Source organism: Bactrocera dorsalis, chromosome 5 (assembly GCF_023373825.1).
Source record: "Bactrocera dorsalis isolate Fly_Bdor chromosome 5, ASM2337382v1, whole genome shotgun sequence".
In the NCBI taxonomy this organism is placed as follows: domain Eukaryota; kingdom Metazoa; phylum Arthropoda; class Insecta; order Diptera; family Tephritidae; genus Bactrocera; species Bactrocera dorsalis.
In genome coordinates this window covers 17,339,168-17,358,772 of record NC_064307.1, presented here as the reverse complement: position 1 = coordinate 17,358,772, position 19,605 = coordinate 17,339,168, and the positions used below count along the sequence as shown (strand labels likewise).

The 19,605-nt window shown below is 30.8% G+C and overlaps 1 protein-coding gene across 1 annotated transcript; it reads right to left on the bottom strand.

Annotated features, from left to right (window-relative positions):
- Positions 1-249: 249 nt before the first annotated feature.
- On the bottom strand, positions 250-18,668 carry LOC105223318 (dual specificity protein phosphatase 18). Its single transcript, XM_011201024.4, has 2 exons — positions 18,026-18,668; positions 250-1,244 (listed from the first exon to the last, which is right to left on the bottom strand). Exons 1-2 carry the CDS (start codon positions 18,283-18,285, stop codon positions 647-649), a joined length of 858 nt encoding a protein of 285 aa, XP_011199326.2. The 5' UTR covers positions 18,286-18,668; the 3' UTR covers positions 250-646.
- Positions 18,669-19,605: the final 937 nt, after the last annotated feature.

Sequence of the window (19,605 nt, the reverse complement as noted above, 5' to 3'; positions counted from 1 at the left end):
AAGCAGATTTTCAGCAGGGCTCCCGTCATAAGTCACTTGGCTCAGTTTGATTTTTTAATTTTATGAAAATGAGCTTCTGAGGGTAAGTGTCCCGTGATGGTCCTTTTAATGTTACTTTTTTCTCCTTACTCTATGTTTCTAGTCTCATAAGACCAGAGGAGTTCCTATAAGGTGCTTCATACAACCCAGTTAACGAAAAGCGAACCTTTATTAGCGCATACTTATAGTTCAAAATAAAACAATAACACATTTCATATTTTTTACATAATTTCAAAATTTTATTGTATATATTTTCGAAACTTTCAATAAAATATTTCTAAAATACTAAAACTTTTCAAGTCAGCAAAAATGTGCAAATACATACTAAGCACTAGGCTGGGAAAAACTTGCCATATAAATACATAACACTAGGAACTACAGTGAATTTCACAACTAACAATTTACGAATATAGACATAGGTCGAGCCTAAGGCACATCAATACTTTTCCATAAAATCCTTCACTTACATTACATTACACTTTCAACCACACATGCCACAAACAGATCATTCCAATACCCACTCAAACATACCGTTAAAACTACCCTTTGGAATAAAGTTGTCTATTTTAAACACCCACAAACATAACATCCCACCAGCCAACGCTCCTCAATGCCGTTTCAGAGCTTTACGCTGTCGCTGGTAGAACTCCTCCATTGCACGATATTCCGGCTCATAGACATCCGGTATCTCCCTGTTCAACGATTCATAGTAGACCATCTGCACTGAGCAGGAACCTCTCAGTTGTTCTTCATAGCAGCGCAACTGCTGGAAGAAGCCAGTATTCGGACGTATTTGTGGACGTATGGCCTTGACGTGCAAGTAGGCGGCGCGCAGTGACATGCCACCATACTTCATCAGGTATGCCAAGCAGAGTGTGGCCGAACGACTGACACCGGCCACGCAGTGCACCAGCGATTTGCCGCCGAGCTGACGCACCTCTTCTATCATATCGGCCACCTCGTCGAAGTGCACCGACAGATCGGTGGCAGGGCGATCGTATGCGTTGATGCGCAAATATAGTGGCTTGGTGACGCTCGAGAGCGGTGTATCGGGTAGCTCCGGTGCGACATTGATGATGAAACGCACCTGCAGCTGATCGAGTATCATGGGCATGACAACGCCAGCGCCGCATAAGTAGAGGCTCGGCGTCAATTGTGAGATGCCCGGGAAGGGTGTGTGCGAGTGAATGGGCGTATGCAGCGAGCTGGAAGTAAACGAAGAAAGAAATGAAGGAATTTATAATAGTATTTACATTTTTTTAATAAAATAAAATAAATATTATAAAAAATTAAACTAAATTAGCATTAACATTAACATTAACGTTAACATTAACTAACTTCCCTGAAAATATTTCTAAAAAATATTGTGTTTAAGAAAATTTTCAGTGCATTCTTCTCCAAATTTTTATAGCTTTCTGTTTACAAACAAAATTCCGAAGTGCATATTATTAATTCGTTTTTCGCACATTAAGTACCTTGTTGTCGACACTTCAATTCGCTTTGCTAGCTGCCAAAAATGTTATTAATAAAATATCTAAGTGTTTTTATTCGCTTATTTATAGATCGTTGTTGTATTTTCATGTTTTTAAATATGGACCCGCTGAAGCGAGAATAATTCCTCAAAATTGAGTGAAAAATATGAGTTCGTTTTTAAAAATATGGATGCTTATTTATAGAAATATTGAAAAAACAAGTTCAAGGTAACAATTTTTCAACTTCGTAGTATATTTGAAATTATTTGCGCCCCAAGTTCTTCTTATACATATATGTTTCTGAGGTGACACAGTTTTTTCTAGACATGTGGTTTTTAAGAAGAAATAAAACGCAAATAAAAATGCTTTCAAGCAAATAACCAAAGTGACCAGTAACCAACAACGAAACCTATTTCAACGAAGCCCAATTCGCGCCTATCTGCGTAGACCAGCGACTTCACATAATTCCACAAAATAGTTCAGTGCAAGACAATGCCCTGAAAGTTTCCTTTAATAAATTGGTAGTTTTGTTGCTTGTATTGCATGCAGCGGCGCTTGTTGGAAGTAGTCCACATAAACTTCCTCCAACTCAAGCACGAAAAAGTTATGATTCATGGCTTTATAGCGTTCCCCATTGGTTGCAACACTATGGCCGGCTTCATTATTGAAGAAATATGGACTAATAATTTCCTTTTCCTTTATGACACACCAAGCACTGACTGTTTGAGTAAGTCTCAACAATGGCTTGTGGCTTAACAGCACTCCAAATGCGACAATTCTGTTGATTAGTGTACCAATCAATCAAAGGTGAATGTCATCTCGCTGAAAAAAATTTTCTTGTGAAATATCGGGATCGATGACCATCCCGTTTTGGGCCCATTTACCGAACATGCGATGCCTTTAATAACCGTTTGGCTTCAGTTCTTGCACGTGTTAAATTCCGTAAACTTACATTCTTCCGCAAAATTTTCTATAAAGTCTTAATGCTCTGTTCCACGGAACATCTTCGATGCACCCTGTACGGCACCCTGTACGGCATCTCTAAGGATGCCGCAGCGAGCGAATCGCACCATTATTTTCGTAATAAATTTGTAGGATGTGCAAACGTTGTTCTAGACTAAGTCTGTTTATTATGAAAACTGTGTATAAATCAATTAACAGTTCTTTAAGGGGCTAACTAATAGAAAATATTGCTTCATTGAAAACCACAAGTCTAAGTTTTTTCTTTTTAAATAAAATGAAATTTTTAGCTTTGAAAAAGTATTTTTTGAAATTTGATAATTACTAGAAAATGCAATTGAACTTTTTGGAAAAATTTAACTAAAACCTGGCATTGTTACATATATTGGGCGCATTCGATTCGCAATTTCTCTGTCTGCATTGTCTTCCTTTATCAAAGATTTTGCAAGTAAAAGCCACACATACAGTAGTTATCAAAATTAACTTAATGCAAGAGAGGGAGTAGATAACTCAAGAACGTAAGTAATGTAATATTTAACTCTACTTTCTCCCATTTTTTATAACAGTTTTTTTCATTTATACCAGACGTGTGTTCGATTCGACCGTTTTGGGCCATATATTTACTGACTTTCTTTTCAATAAACCTTTAATAGCGCCTTTTGCAACCTTGTATAAAAAAATTACAGGACCCTTTATGATGGTGATGGACTTATACAATATTTCAATTGGAATACATATATTTTTTTGCATAAATAGATATTTCTGCCATAGTTTCGTTTAGAGATTCGAAAGTTATTTTTTGAAGTTCGAAAGAATACGAAATAACTTAATATCCATGAACTAAAACTGAGAAACTTTTTGTAGCAATAAAATTTTTTTTTGACATCAGTTAGAGCTCCGTACACCTACAATTATTGTCAAGTCTTTACAACTCACAGATCTCATACTTTGTTTGTATTTTAACCTTTCATGCTACATATAAATAGGAGGAGAGATGGTAAAGAGGTTTAGTGAAATCTTTGATTTCGCTCGAACCGGACACTATCTGATACGGATTGATGTGGCAACATTGAGAACATTACCAGAATCCATTTCGAGATGCTTGAGATAGAATCAACTTAACACTTCCTGCTCGAACGCCCCAGTTTTGAAAGAGCAAGGCAAAAACACTTCGATTTTCATCGTTTTAAACATTCAGATGAAATATCGGATACAGAAATAAAGCACCTAAACAGATTTGTGATATGTTCAGGACAATTTGGCGATAGCTGGCTGGCTTCACAAAGGACTGTACACAGCAGTCCTAGTCTGATTCGCCACCATGCTGAGCGATCAGCCTCAAGCAGAACCTTACCTAACGCAACAAAAACATAACCTTACTGAATTTATTATAAGCATTTTGATATTTTGATTTATATAGTCAAAATTACATATTTTATTGACTCAAGTGTGAACATAAAAAAATTATATTTGAAAATTTCGCATTTCTAAGTAGTTTATTAGTTAATAAAACGATTAAATCTCATCAAAAAAAAAATTTATAATTTATTTTTAGTATTTTTTGTTTCAAAAAACACACTGCTACTTATTGGATTTTTATTTTTCCTCACTAAGACGAAACTACGCACTGATTTCCTCTGTTTTTTATAAGATTACAATATCCTCAGTGTTTACTATCAAGGCCGTGGGCGAAGTGTAGCAAATTTGTTTACGCTAATAAAATAAAATAAAATAAACAAAATAGTTCAATATGGCAATAACACTATAAACTTGCTATACGCGTCTTGTCTTGTTAAAAAATATAAGAAAAAATAAAAATAAAAGATAAAAAACGAAAAAGAGACCAAAAAATTAAAAAATTAAAAAAATAATCAATGACGTTGTTAAAGAGTGTGTGCTTTTGAGGCGCGACTGCAATGAACCACATTTTTGAATGACGTAACATTTAGATATTTATATGACTGTATATAAACAAATAAAATTAGCTATTAAAAAACATTTTTTAAATAGAAAAAAAAAGTTTATAGCATTTATTTGGCCGGCGAACATAAATAACCCGATTTTGGTATGCGAACAATGCAAGCAAAGGAGGTTTTGAATAAACAAATCAAGAAAGTTTCGAAAATAGAAATTATAATATTAAAAATACTACAACTGTTTAAACAGAAAACCTACGCACTTCACCAAAATACCAATTATTATCACAAAATATGTTTTTTTCGTCATATTTCGATTTATTTCACCAAAAATTTGTTTATTTTCTCAAAATTGTTTCTTTTTTAATTTCATTTTCCAAAAATAGTATTTTTTCAACATTTTTAATTTTTTTGAAATATTTCCAGCCTTTGTGAGTTATTATTTTTGCGCATATGGCAACATGCGTTTTTGTTGTTTACGCGCATTTTTTGTAGTTGTCTTTATTTGAATATTCATTCAACGGAAATTTTCGCGCCACCTTTGATTTGCGAATATTTTTGAATGAAACGTTATTTATTTGCTTTGCCCACTTTTTTAGTTGCTGTTTTTATTTCTGTTCATTTGCGGTATTCCATCATCACTTTTTTTAATATTTTCACTTTTGCTGTTTTTCCTCACTGACGTCATTGAATTATTTGTTTATCTGTTACGCTTCAGGTTTTTTCCGACGGTAGCCGACGGCTGGCTCATCAGACAGCGCATAAAGCAAATGTAGCTAGTTATGTGAGACATATGACTTTACCGTCTGCTATTTGTTCAAATTTTTGGTAAATATATTTTGACAGGAATATTTTTAGTAATATCTATTTTAAAGTAGCACACGAAGGAGTCAGAGACTGGTTTTAAAAGAAGTAGTTTGGGTATAACATGAAGGTATAATAGACCAATAACGGGTCTCACTGTCAAATACTGGATCGTCATTCTTCAAGTGACATCGTTTGAAAGCCAAGGCTCTGTTTTTATTTATTTTTAAATATATAGCGCAAAGATTGCTCGATGAAAAACCTATTCTAGAAAATAGTGATGCTAATCGGTCAAGGGTCGAAAGTTTAATCTGTATTAACAGCAATTTTTATTTGTCCCATATAATTCCGGCGCTTCCTGCCGAATTTTTAAAATATATATCCAGCTATCCTAACAGATAGTAGTAGATAGATGTGTAGTGAACTCGCAAATTTCATCAATTATTCTTCGCCAAAATTTAATTTACGCTATATAGCAGAGCAAACCGAATTCTAGTGTGTTATTTTGATTCTGAGGGTTAATTTATGGGTATTAATTTCATATAACATATATAGACAACTTGCTCCACAGAGCGGAACATTTTGTTCCAGTAGTTGTTTGTCGTTCTCATGTAAATATGTCCGTATGGAATAGTCCAATACATAATGCAATGTCACCTATCGACCAAATCGGATCATAATCTAGAAGTAAAAATCGGATTTTGCAACTTACTCAATCTATTCTCAAGTCTTGATTTCATAAAAAACCGAACCTCATACTAGCCTAGCCCGCGCCAGTCTGACACTAGTTGTAAGTAGTCAACTAGTTCATTTCACCACATGGTGAATATAGTTATGCAGTATGAGCAAGTATAGGTTAAGTGCTCACAGATTTATGGAATTGTTGTCAGGTACAAGTTGTTTTCAAATTCTCAAAAATATTATTTTTCAAACAAATCAACTTTATTTTTATCAGATAAAAGTATAAATAGGTTACAGCATAAATAGTACACCTAAATATTCGAGTTATGCAAGAGTGTGATTGTTTGTACCAATTCTACAATGTGTTGGTATTTATGACGAACAGGAAGTGTTAGGAAACTTAATGGATTTTACGTCAATAAGGCGATTTCGTTAAATTAGAGATTATTTGAAATTGATAATTATCTATAAAATATTACAAAACCAAATCATAATAAAATGGAAAAATTAAAAAAAAGCTTAAACCAAAAAATATGTAAAGTAAAAATTTTATAAGAAAAATTAAAAAAATAAAAATGTTATATTTTTTTTTTAAATAAATAAATAACAATATTAAAATTTAATTCAAAATAATTTTTCAAAAAATATAATTAATTAATTGAGAAAGTTAAATATTAATTAATAAAATTATTTAAAATAAAAAAAAACTATTACTAGTCTTAATTAATTGTGAAAATATATATTTCAACTGATATTTTTCTATAAAATATTATAAAGAAAATTATAAAAATTTCCTTAAACAAAAAAAATAAGTCTTAAATTTTATAAGAAAAAATTATAAAATTCAAAATGAATTAATTTTTTTTTGTAAGTAAGAAATAAAAATTAAAAATATTTAAATACGAATATTAAAATGTCATATGAAAATATAAAAAAATATATATAAATAGGATTAAACAAAAAATATTTGTAGTTAACAATTTATTATTTTTAAAAAGTACACATTTTTTCGTAAAAAAATAATAAAAAGAATTAAAAAAATAAATTAATGAATATATTTTTTTAAGACATTTTTTTGTTGAAAAATTTTTTTCCACACTTTTTCCACATGCTGAAAATTTTTTTTCAACAAAAAAATTACTTTAAAAATATTTTATTAATTAATTTATTTTTTTAATTCGTTTTATTATTTTTTTTAAGAAAAAAATATGTACTTTTTAAAAATAATAAATTGTTAGCAACAAAAAACTTTTCAACAAAAAATCTACTTAGTTAAAAACTTTAACGACTAATTTTGTATACAAATATTACAAATTTAATATTTATTAAAATGAATATATATATATATATATATATATAAAATTTAAACTAAATATCATTTATGGCTAAAAATATATTTAAAAAAAAAGTTATGAAATTAAAAATTAAAATAAACTTTTTTCGTGACCAGAAAAAAAAATATAAGAAAAGTTAAAAAATATAATTGATAATAATTTCTAATTAAAAATCAGTTATTACAAAAAAAAGGAAAGAAAATAAAAATTTAAAGATATATTTAATAATAGTTAAAAAAAATAAATAAAAAATTAATAAAATAATTTATAAAATTTTTAATTAAAACATAAATAAATTTATGGAAATTTCTCCCAAAAATACATAAATTTCAAAGTGATAATAAAATTTTACTTCAAAACAAATACATCAACAACACAAACACACACAAAATGTAAATAAATTCTCGTAAATACGCCATCAAATTACGGTTCATTACCCCGTAGCACCAATAAAAATAAGTAATAAGCGCAATTTCCCCGAGCAAAAACGACCAAAATGATGAACAACTCAATCAAGTCGGCAATAAAAGAGATTGTAATAAATTTCGAAATTTTCTTTGCTGCCACACCAATGCAATTGTCATTCACAGTGATGAGCAGCAAAACACCAAACACAAACAAACAAACATTCACACATATGTACTAAGCAACGTAACGGTAAACACTAGACTGCAGCGTAGCAGCAAGCATTTATATGCAACATGTCATTTTCTGTGCAATAAAATACAAATATTTGTTTGTCATGACTACAAAAACAGCAGCAACAAACAAATATTAAATAATAATTACGTCGTTGTTGTTGTGCGTGCTTTGTGAGCAAATATGAAGCGCGAAATTCCTTTGGCTTGCGGCCAAATTTAATCATCATCAACACTTTCACTAGACGACAACGTGCGATGACAGCTACAACAACAACAATAAACAGCGCAAACGGCGCAGCGAATGTCAAAATTATTTGAATAAATTCGTTGTGGATAGTTTTGGCATTTTTTCATGTGGTTTGTTGAATATTTGTTTCGATTTCTTTGCTTGCATTTTGATAAATTTATTTCATTTATTAAGAAATTTTCTTTTTTTTTATATAAAATGTATTTAAAAACAATATTTATGCATACAAGATTGTGGATTTACTAGTAATAATCTAATTTGAATAGCCTAAGTCGACTTTAGTCAGTGGCGACAATTTGCCTTCTGCCAACCAACTATTTCGAGACTCGAAGTTATGTTTGGTCTTAAACAAAGCTTGGTAATCTTAAGCAATAATAAAACCCGAGCTAAAAAACGTGGTCGGATTTTTATTAGAAATAATTATTGTGAAAAAAAGCTTAAATCGATTTAAGCTATTTTGTCAAAAAAATAATACTTTTTCATTTATTTATTTTTGGCAACAACTACAAAAAGTGTATAGCGGAAGAGAAATGCTCAACGTAATTTTAATTACGTGTTTTTGACCTTGTGGCAATTTTAATTAGCTAAAATCACTTTGTACTTTGTTTTGTTGATTGACATATAATTTATGTGTGAAACTAGACATATTCTTTAATTTAAATAAATATTAATTTTTTGTGAATTTTTGTATAGTAGTATCAACGCCTATTGGCGGGATACTAGAAAGTCCACACTGACTAGGTCTTCCAATGAGTCCTGGCAGTTGTCCGCCCACTCCCCGCTACTTTTGTGAATTAAACCGGGCGAGACGGGGCTTTTGGTGAATAGTTTCCTAAGTCTTTCCACCTCCTGGGTCTTCTCAAATCCACTACAAAAATTTTTCCAGGATTGTCATATTGTCCTGCTCACCAACTTCTTGATCTTAATACTCGTTCCAACGGTCCTCGCTTTCTGCTAACTTGGCCCAGTTGAAGTATACCTATACCCCGACTGCAAGACCCAAGCTTGTTGTTCTACCAAGGAAGCTTCGTTTTGTGTTTGAGTGGCAGCGTAGGGCATGCATAGTGAAGAGCTGTTTTTAGGACATTCGTAAACACAGTCACGCCCTTTTCAAGCTATTCATGTGAGTTATACACGCCTAATAGTATCTGTCTGTAAAGATCCCAGTTTGTATTCCTGGGATTTCTTCTAACCTCGTTCTTGATCTTTGCTTCTGATCTAATGGTGAAGTAGATGTTTCTATGGTCAGAGAACGACGGTGTGATTAGCACCCTTCAGTTTTCTACCAATGCTACTTGTTTACAGTCTTTTGTCTAGAATGTTTCTGGAAGTGGATCCTATGTATATAGGTTCCTCACCTCGAAAATATAATATTTATTAAAAAATAATTATAATGAATTAAGTATTTAAACAAAATTTTTATAAGAGAGATTTATTATAAGAAAGTATTCCCAAATCTGACCTAAATTCTAATAATAATTTAAACTCTTTCAAAAACCATATTTTTTCTTAAAAAAAGAAAGTATTCTTCTTAAAATACCACATTCTTATTATAAATATGTATGTAAAAGCCCATCCTTTCTTGTTTACACACAAAAATGCATAAAAATACAAATATTACACACACACATATAGACCACGTGATGACTTCTCAACAGTCGCAAAAAATTCATTGTCATTGTGTTTTTGAAATATTTATTTGGCAAAAAGCATATCAAGGAAAAACAAGCATTTTTCAGAAATAGGGTTAAGGCTATTAGCCGAAATTTATTCGTTGATAAAGCAAATAAAATAAATGATGAAGAGATAAAAATGTACGCGTGTGCCTATGCACACAGTTGTGAGCGGTAAAATTGCAATGAAATTAATTATTCATGTTTAAGGGAACACGATTTCAAAATAATTGTTGAAAATCTATTAAAGAAATTTTTATGAATTAAATATGATTAAAAAACAACGGGCTCAGAACCCAACTGGAAATAGTTGAGGCTAGCATTTCTGGGTTTAACAGAAATCTACTTTAAGTATGCTGCTTTTACACTCACTGCTGTTAAAAAATATAGAAGTGACTCAAAATGTTTACAAAATCTCTTACTCACGGGTTGGCAACAAAGCTTTTTGATATTCCAAAATGTTTTTTGTTTTCTATTTTACATTTTAAGGATACTGGAATATTCTAGAGTCAATAAAAACTGATAAGTCAAATATTAAGTTATTTCTGTCTTATTACAGTATCAGAAAAATATGATCATTATTTTTCGATAGTCAAAATTAAAATCAAAATAGATGATTCCTGTAAAATTTTATATTTAAATTCATAATTATTTTCATAATTACTTGCCAATTCAAAGTTTTCTTCAGAAAAGTTGAAATAGGTGAAAACTTTATCATGACAGTCACTGTCTTTCAATTTGTTTTCCTGTAGAAACCGATTTTGCTTAACAAACCCAACATGAGTATCTTATTCTTGGAAAATTCTTGGAATTGTTATGTGGATCTATTATAACTAAAAAATTATTTAATACAATTTGATGTCTGCAGTGTTGCCACATGATTTTAAATTAGATACAATAATAGTTGAATTTAATAAATAAAATAAAAAAATTATTTTATAAACTTTAACAACATAAGAATATCAAAAAATTTATTCAAACAAACTTTGTCATAAATTTTCAATACAACGGAGTTGCCACTAACAACAAAATTAAAGATATTAAAGAAAATACATAAAAATTTATTTAAAAAATTATAATCAATACAAGTAACCCGAAAATATGTTTAAAAAAAATGTTCCCATAAATTTTCTACACAATGGAGTTGCCATCTCGCAAATTTTTTTTTTTTAATAAATAAGTTGAATGTGTTAAACCAAAAGCAAAAATTAAACTATCTAAAATATTATGAGCTGAAATGTATAAAAAAAATTTAAGCAGAGATGCCATATTAATAGAACTTTTGTAAAAGTATAACACTAAAATTGTGAAATTTAAATATTGTGCTTAAATTAATGTCATTTCTGAAAGTACTAATACTGAGCTATTCATATATATAACGGAGTTGCCATCTCTCTTTAAAAAAGTGTTTAAAACAAATACATAAGTTTTGAAACGACAGCGGGAATAAAATAAATCTTTTATGTGATATGAGCTACATTTGAAACATAATTAGAACAGTTTTGCCATACTAATAATTTTTAAGGTAATATGAGCAAAAATTTACAAATAATTTGCAACAGGGATGCCACACTAATTAAATGTTTCTAAAATTGTAACATAAAAATTATGAAATTGTAAAGTAATTTTCACATTAATGCCATTTTAGAAAGCACAATTACTGACTTATTTAAATTTTTTATATAATGGAGTTGCCATATCGCCTCAAAAATTTTTTAGAAATAATATAGTTGCAAGTTTTAAAATGAGACCAAGAATAAGACTATTTAAAATAAGACGGGCTATAATTTACAAATAATTTGGAATAGGGATGCCACCCAAATACAATTTTTGTGAGAGTATAGCATAAAAATTTTGAAATTGCAATATGTTTATTAATGTAATGCTATTTTTGCAAATATTAATGCTAAAATAATATTTGCGAGGTTGCCACCTGGTTTGAAATTAATTTATTTTCAAATTTTGCTTTGACATTTCATTGCAAGCTGTTTACAGAGACTCTGGTTTAGTATAAACTGGAAAAGAATTGAAAATTGCAATCAAAATTTTATTAAATTCGAAAATTTAACTGTAAAATTTTTATAAAAATTTTGGAAACTTGCAAATCTGTATTATTTACTTCAAATGTTTAATTGAATGCTTGAAATTTTATTTTTAAGTTTGCCATAAAATTCTAATATTTTTTTTTAATAAAAATTATGAATTATTGTTTTTTATAAAAATTAGTTCTGAGCACCGTAATATACTTTATTTGTAAGTACATGAAATTTTACAATTCCCTTAATGAAAGATTTCTTATATAATACTAATATAGCTTTTCATATATACAGATTTCAGGAAGAGAATTGAAAACCACCTTTGAGCAAGGCGCACATTATTTTCTCATTAATTATAGCAAGTTACAAATCACCGCGCTTATGTCGCCTCACACATTTCATTCACACCTGAAATAAAAAATATTTCCTAACAGCACAAAAGACTATTCTACTCAAGATTTTGTACACAAAAAAAGAAAAAAGTTAGCCTTTTGTGCTCACTCAACACAAAGCCAAAAAATCAAATGTAATTAACGCAATTTCAGCGAGACTTTTCACTGACAAGGTCACATATTGCTGAATAGTTGCATAAGTGGCTGATTTGCTAAAACTAAAACAGACAAATGTGCTTCTTCTTCTTCATATTTCTTTCGTATGGTTTCGAATTTGAATGCCAACACTTAACGGCCTTTCGGTTTTGACATTGCGAATTTCTTCATTACTCTTACTTTCCATGAGATTTCTTTGTCATAGTCAAGGTTGGCGGCGGCAACGCCTCCCTCATAGCGTCTGGGTGGCAGCGCTGACATTTAAGCACAAAAAATTGCAAATGCTTTCTAATGCTGGTGGCAACTAAAATCAATACATTTACTGAGAGAAAATAAGAAATGCAAACGGTTGAAGTTGTTTAGTTCTAATGGCGTTGAGCGACGTACGGTGCGTATGAGTGATTGCTACACGAGACCGCTGTCGCTTTGGAGGCCACTCTTAGTTGAAGCACATGTTTATTGCTATATTTTTGTTGTTGTAGCAAGTTAAGTGAATTTATTTTTAAGTTGTGTGGCTGTATGCTTCAGGAATTTAATGCGATTTCGCAAATAGGCGGCAAGAATTTTCGAAAATGTGTAAGGAGGTATTTAGGGATATATTTTTTTATTTGCATATTTTGCGTTACTTCCGTTAAAAATATGTTTTTTATTAATGAGTAGAATGTATTTTTAAGAAATTTTCTATTTCTTGGCAACCGTTTTACGTCAATAATATTGACAATATAATTTATATGAACAGTCAATGGTAATTAGTATTGAAATAAATACAAAAATATTTATTTTAAGGAAAATTGTGGAATTCTAAGGCAAAAAAAATTTTAACATAAAAAAAAAATAATATTATATAACAGTAAAAAAATTGCATTAAATAAAACATTAAAAAAAATAATTTAATTAAAAAAAAATTAATTAAAAATATTTAATAAATTTTTTAATTAATTAAAATTATTTTTTAATAACTTTTTTAATATTTCAAAATTAAGACTATTAATAAATTTAAGTAAAATATAAAATATTTTTTTTTTTTTAATTTTAAATATTTGTTGTTTAGTTTTAAAATTAAAAATAAATTTTAAATAAATAAATAAAAATATTTTTTTTAAAACATATTTTAGTTTTAATATTTCAAAATTAAAAATAAAATTTTTGAAAATTCAAAAAAAATTCCAAAAATATTTGCCCACATTCCTCAGCTCCTTTGACTAATAATAGCATACATATGTACATACATACATCCCCGTATTTAAAAATAAACTCACACACACATATCCATCCAACTACTGACACACTTTCACCATCACCATAATTGATGTTGTCATAAATGTCGCCGGCAATTTTTCACCTCGGCCATTTGAGCCGTAACGGTAAACAGCTGCCCGTCTGCAGCAGCCAGCAGAAACGTAATGAGCCATAAAAACTGCACTCTTTTCGTGGAATTCTAATAGTCGAAAGAAATTAACGCACAGTCTCTGAATTGGTGCACATCAGCAACGTGCAACAAGCCAGTGCAACAATGTATTTACGCAGATGCATCTATATTTATAAGTATGTGCGTTTGTGTTAAAAGCATTTTGTGCAAATATTTAGAATATTGAGCAGTGACTGATGGCTTGGAGAATGGGTCAAATTTACAAAAAGTAGAAAAAAGTGCGATAAATTGAAAATAGATAAAATGAGGGCAATACAATGAGAGGAGCGCAGGTGGCGGGCATAAAGAAACTAACTTTTAGTTTTTAGTTTTTCTTTTCGCCGAACGTTTTTCTATATTTTTTTAATTAACTGGAGAAAAAAATATTTTTCGATCGGAAAAATACTTTTTTTTTGTTTTTATAAACTTTGTTCATTAACTAAAAATTAAAAAAATAAATAGAAATAATAATGAAAATTTATTAAAAAAAATTATGAATATTTTTTAAAGTAATATATAAATGAATAGTCTTACAAAAAAAAAATATTTAATGATATATGAATTTAGTGAAAATTTTTTTTTTCGAAAAAAAACTGTCTCCGGGGAATGGATATTTCTTTCGTTAGTTTTGACTTTCTTACACGAAGAAAAGCATATGTTTGCTAAGAAAAAAAAAATGTATATTTATATTTTTTTAAAAGCTTTTAAAATATTCCACACATTTTCTAAAAATTTTCTCAATTTTTTATTTTTATTGTTTTGGATTTGTGACATTTTACTATCAATGTGCACTTCATATGCTAATAATTAGTTCACACCACCCAGCAATTACATCAGCTGCATATAATTACCGTTGCTCGCCGCAAAACACATAAACTGCTAAATTACCGCTATCTGCAATGATATGCGCGCTCGTAATTGCATTAATTAAAATCACACGGGCGTGTCTAAGTCTCGTGGCTAACCTCAAGCCACACGCCGCGCAGCCTAAGCACACCAGCGAGTGACCTCTGGCATTGCGTCACTAGTACACACTTAGACTCAATTGCTTGCTGATTGCAACTTTTATAATTTCCACTCTTACAACGTCAACCTTTGTATTTATTTGCGCTCGTAATTTGTTGTAAATGGAAAAGTGTAATTATACTCACACTTGCCACACACTGCCATCCACACCTTTTCAACGGCGTTGTATTTGCAGTCATTTTTGTTCGCGTGATCATAGTCATAAAGTGTTTTTGTTGTTTGCATTAATTTTCTCTTTTTGTTTTTGTTTAAGCTGTCGCGGCACAAGGCATGACGCCATTTGGCCTTGACAGCGAATTTACTGGAGCGTCGCAAAAACAAAGCTGGTTTCATACACGAACATATGTATGAAGGTATGTTGGAACATATTGAGGTAGTCGCGCTTATTCTCACACCCACCAGCCAGTCGACAATTTTCAATGGCAATTGAAGAGACTCTTTGGTGTAGGTGTTTGTTTCAATTTGTTTATGCTGGCGCCATTTGGCTGTCAATTAGATTGACGGCGCACTTATGGCAATGGCTAAACCTGAGTGTTGTTCACAGAAAAGTGACCCTTCATATTTGCTTTCGATGGCGGCGTTAAAATTAAATTCCACTCACCTATCTGCTCTTTCTTTCTAGACATTTTTCTTAACTTTCCTGATTAGGTAATACATATATTATGCGCAATAAAGTTGTTGAGGTTATTTATCGAGAACTACTAGAGCCGATTCCTCGTTGTGTTGCCCAGAATTCCTAAATTTCGATAAGAAAAAGGCCGTCGGATATTTGCAAGACGCCTACAGCTAACAAATACATACTTCCGCCGATTCTCTAGACTCCTAAAAAGTACGGCAACTGAGACGCTTCAACTTTAACCTGGAGAGAGCTGAACAGTGGAAGAGAAAGTATCTAGAAGTTTTCATCTTTCTCATTGCCACTTTGACAAGTTGTATCCTCCAAAATCTTTAAACTCAGCGCGTGAGTGCCAATAGGAGAGAGTCCAGTGCGGACGCCTATCATTGTGGCAATGTGAGCATATTTTGTAGCGTTTGGTTAGATGGCTGGTCCCAAGGCATGACGAAGGATCAGACTTAGACTGTTATGTACAATCCTTTGTGATGTCAAGATCGCAGAGTTTTTGTTAGTCACTCAAATGACTACTTAATTCAAGATGTTTCGAAGCAGCCGGATGCGTAGTTTGAGCTTCTGAAACGGGGTGAACACTTTAATGGGAAACGCCACCGACAATAACTCATCAAACTGGAGCGGAAAACGTTTGGTGTGTGCGACTAGACACGAGGCAATATCTTTTCATCATATGGTAAGGCTTGGTCTTCTGATGCAAGATCGATTGAAAACTATTTGGAAACAGAGGCTGGAAGTTTTAGCTCACCTACGTTATAGAACAGGCATTGTCCCTTCCTACTACCCTTTGTTACGGTCGATGCAGAACACCCTCACCAGAATACGGTTAACATCAGAACAGAGTATCCAAAATAGGATTGAATCATTGTGGAAAGCTAAGACAGTGCTGTTATTTTCATGTAGAATATACAAATTGCCATATACGATGTAATCGTACAGTACCTCTGAAAATCATTGGATTGAATGTAGTGTTGAAAAAGTATTCATAATTTTCAGGATTTTACGATTCGTCATGATTGCGATAAAGTTTTCGAAGTTGCAATCCCAATAATTACGACTATAATTACAGTAATCATGACGTTTTTAGGTATAATGCATTTTTAGGAATCATGTATTTTAATACTACGATCGGAGTAATCAAAATTAATTTAGTAATAATCGTATATTTTTTCATTAGAATTACAATAACATCAAACTTAAGTACGATATCATCATAAACGTTGGGTTCGGTAGCTTCGAAAATCGTTACATTAAAAGTAATATTGGTAAATTACTCTGTAATTTTAAAAGTTGTTCCTGATGATTGCGTAACAATTTTTAAAATTGTAATCACAGTGAATATGATTAGCATAAAATTTTTGAAATTGTAATCACAATAAATATGATTATAATGGTAATAAGTATTTTTTTTGGAATCGAGTATATTTTAAGAATTATGTATTTCATTACTCCAATCAGAAAAGACTTAAAATTTTACAAATTGTAATCATAATACATAGTAATGGTAATCATTACATTTTTATAATGTAATGCATATTTCGTTATTATGTTGCTTCATTACTATTGGAGTAATCACAATTTTGTAATCATTACCATATATGTAATTACATTAGAATTATAAAAAATAATCGAAATTGTAGTGTAATCATAAATATCCTATTTTTAAGTAGTCGATACCCGAAAAAACTGTAATTCTCAGGATTACGATTATTTATGATTACTATGCAGGTTTGAAAAGTATATGTATTTATTTCAATAATATTTAAATTACATATTTGTAAAATTACGAATACAATTACAGTAATGGTAATCATTAAACTGTTTAGAGTGCAATACATTTTTCAGAATCATATATTGCATTACTTTAAGAGTAATGTATTAATTATAGAGAATAATGTAATCATAGTCATATATAATTGCATTGGAATTAAAACACTAGTAATCGCAAAGTAATCATAAATATCTGTTTCAGTTTTATTCTGTTTAGTAATAAAACTAGGTTAAGTAGACATACTTAATTGTTTATACCATAAGTAATGTAGTTTCTGGAAATAATTTATTGGTGTTTACAGTATCTACAATTTTATGTACTTGATTTCCCCAAGATAAGATTGTCAGTTGCTATCAGTAATTAAAAAAAATGCTATCTACGTCGCAATCGAAGTGTAATTAAATGAAATGAGTATTCACAGTTTCTTTTTAGGCAAAACAGTAAAAATGGCTTAAGTCAACATAAGCGATAATTATGAATTTAGAAAAATGTTTATTTAATTATTGCTAAATTTTTAAATTAAAAATATAAATTATAATAATTATATTAATTTTTCAAATAATTGAAGTGTAATTGTAAGTGAAATATTAAATTTTTGCAATAATTTTTTTTTTGTTTAGTGCTTTACACCTAAGTTGACTTAGCTCACTTTTCACTTTAAGCATATTTATTGCCTTATTACAAGTTAATTAACGATATTTTAAAACAACAACTTTTTAATTAAAACTTGTTTAGCCGGTGCGAGCGCAAATTTTGTCTTTAAATCATTTTAAATTCATTTTTTTTGCATTTTTTATGCTAAATTAGAAAATAAAGTGAAAATAATGTTTTCTGTAATTACCTTCCCACCGTCTTGTCGCCAACATTCAAATTGCTTCTCTCACTGTTGTTATTGTTGTCATCAAGTTTGGTCGCATTTCTGGATTTGTTGTCACTTTTCTGTTCTTCAATATTTTCTTTATTGCCATCATTGGCCAAGCAGGTGCTGCCTACTTTAACCGCCTCCAGCAGGCTTTGAATCTCATCGACGACTTTTAGCTTGTCGCCCACCGCCTTCTTTAATGTCGGCGACAAATTTTGTTCCGGCAGTAAAACTTGCATTTTTCTTTAATTTGTTTTAGCTGTTTTATTATATTCGAATTTTATCTTTACTTGATATTTATTTTAGAATGTTTTGAGTCTTTTAAATGACTTAAGTAGTTTTTTATTAATTTCTGACGTTTTTTTTTATGTGTCAGCGTATTAAATTTTATAAATAACGCCAAATTTTTACGAACTACATTAACAAACACGCTTTTATTTTCACGCAAAAATTTCGAAAATATTTTTCAAAAAAAATGTTTGAGCTGTCACTGTATTTTTGAAATTCTTTGTTGGCTTTTCTTCTGCTACGTTATATCGTATTTCAAGAAAATATGTGTATTTTAAAGGAGAATCACACTTCTTTCACTGTTGCTGACTGCCAGTTGACTAAATTTGCGACGCCGCACGACCGTCCAAAAGACCAAGTTTCCTACCTCAAGCACTCGCCATTCATGCATTCAAACAAACAACAACGCTTGCTGCCAATGTTAGTGGTGAATGCCTGCGTTACACATTCACACACACCACAGGCACATATGTGGTGGAAAACACCGCAAGATTCACCACAGTCGTCATCAAGTCAATTCCACCGGCGACCGTTTCCCTCCAAAAGCAAACCTCGGCTGTTCGTCGTAGTGAAGGCGCGGTGAATCAGCTGCGTTGGTATTCAAAGGTGGGAAAATTGCGTTATTTTATTTTCATTTGGTGAGTATGTGTGACGCATCAGAAAACTCACCACTTACCGTGCCAGCCAACAACCACCCACTCCACAGCACTTTGTGGGTATGAGTACTCGCGAGCGCGTGTCGCGCCTATGTGTGTTTGTGACGCGAATTCTTTTTGTGTTGTTTTCTTTTGTTGTAAGATTGTAGCTACTTTTTTGGCGTTTTGTTTATTTGTGTTATTTTTACATGCAAATATTTTTACCATATTTACATGCCTTTGTTCTGAACACGCTCGACTTTTCACACATTCATCGGTTCTTTGCCAAAAGCATTTGGGTCTTGTGCAGTTTTTCAGGTGTGTTTTGCAACTCAACATGCGAGTTGTGGGTTCTGGTGCCAGAAATATTTCTGTTGGCTACTTTGCAAGCAGTCGAAACATTCACAAACACATAAGCCGTCGATATGAATATTTTTGATGGCTGAAGTGCATTTTTATGATGTTGAAAGGCATTGTATGCAAGTTATGCGAATATAAATGTGAATTGATGAAAATAAACAAAATTTAAAAATTTACGACTGCATCAGTCATGTGAGAAATAACTGAGAAAAATATTATGTTTTTACCTTGGCTAATATAGAGCAATGAAAATTGAACAATAAACGGTTGCAGCAT

Coding starts and splice junctions, on each gene's coding strand:
- LOC105223318 (XM_011201024.4), bottom strand. CDS start 18,285: ATGCAAGTTTTACTGCCGGAACAAAATTTGTCGCCGACATTAAAGAAG. Junction 1,245..18,025: donor GGCGACAAGACGGTGGGAAG/GTAATTACAGAA, acceptor GTTTACTTCCAG/CTCGCTGCATACGCCCATTC.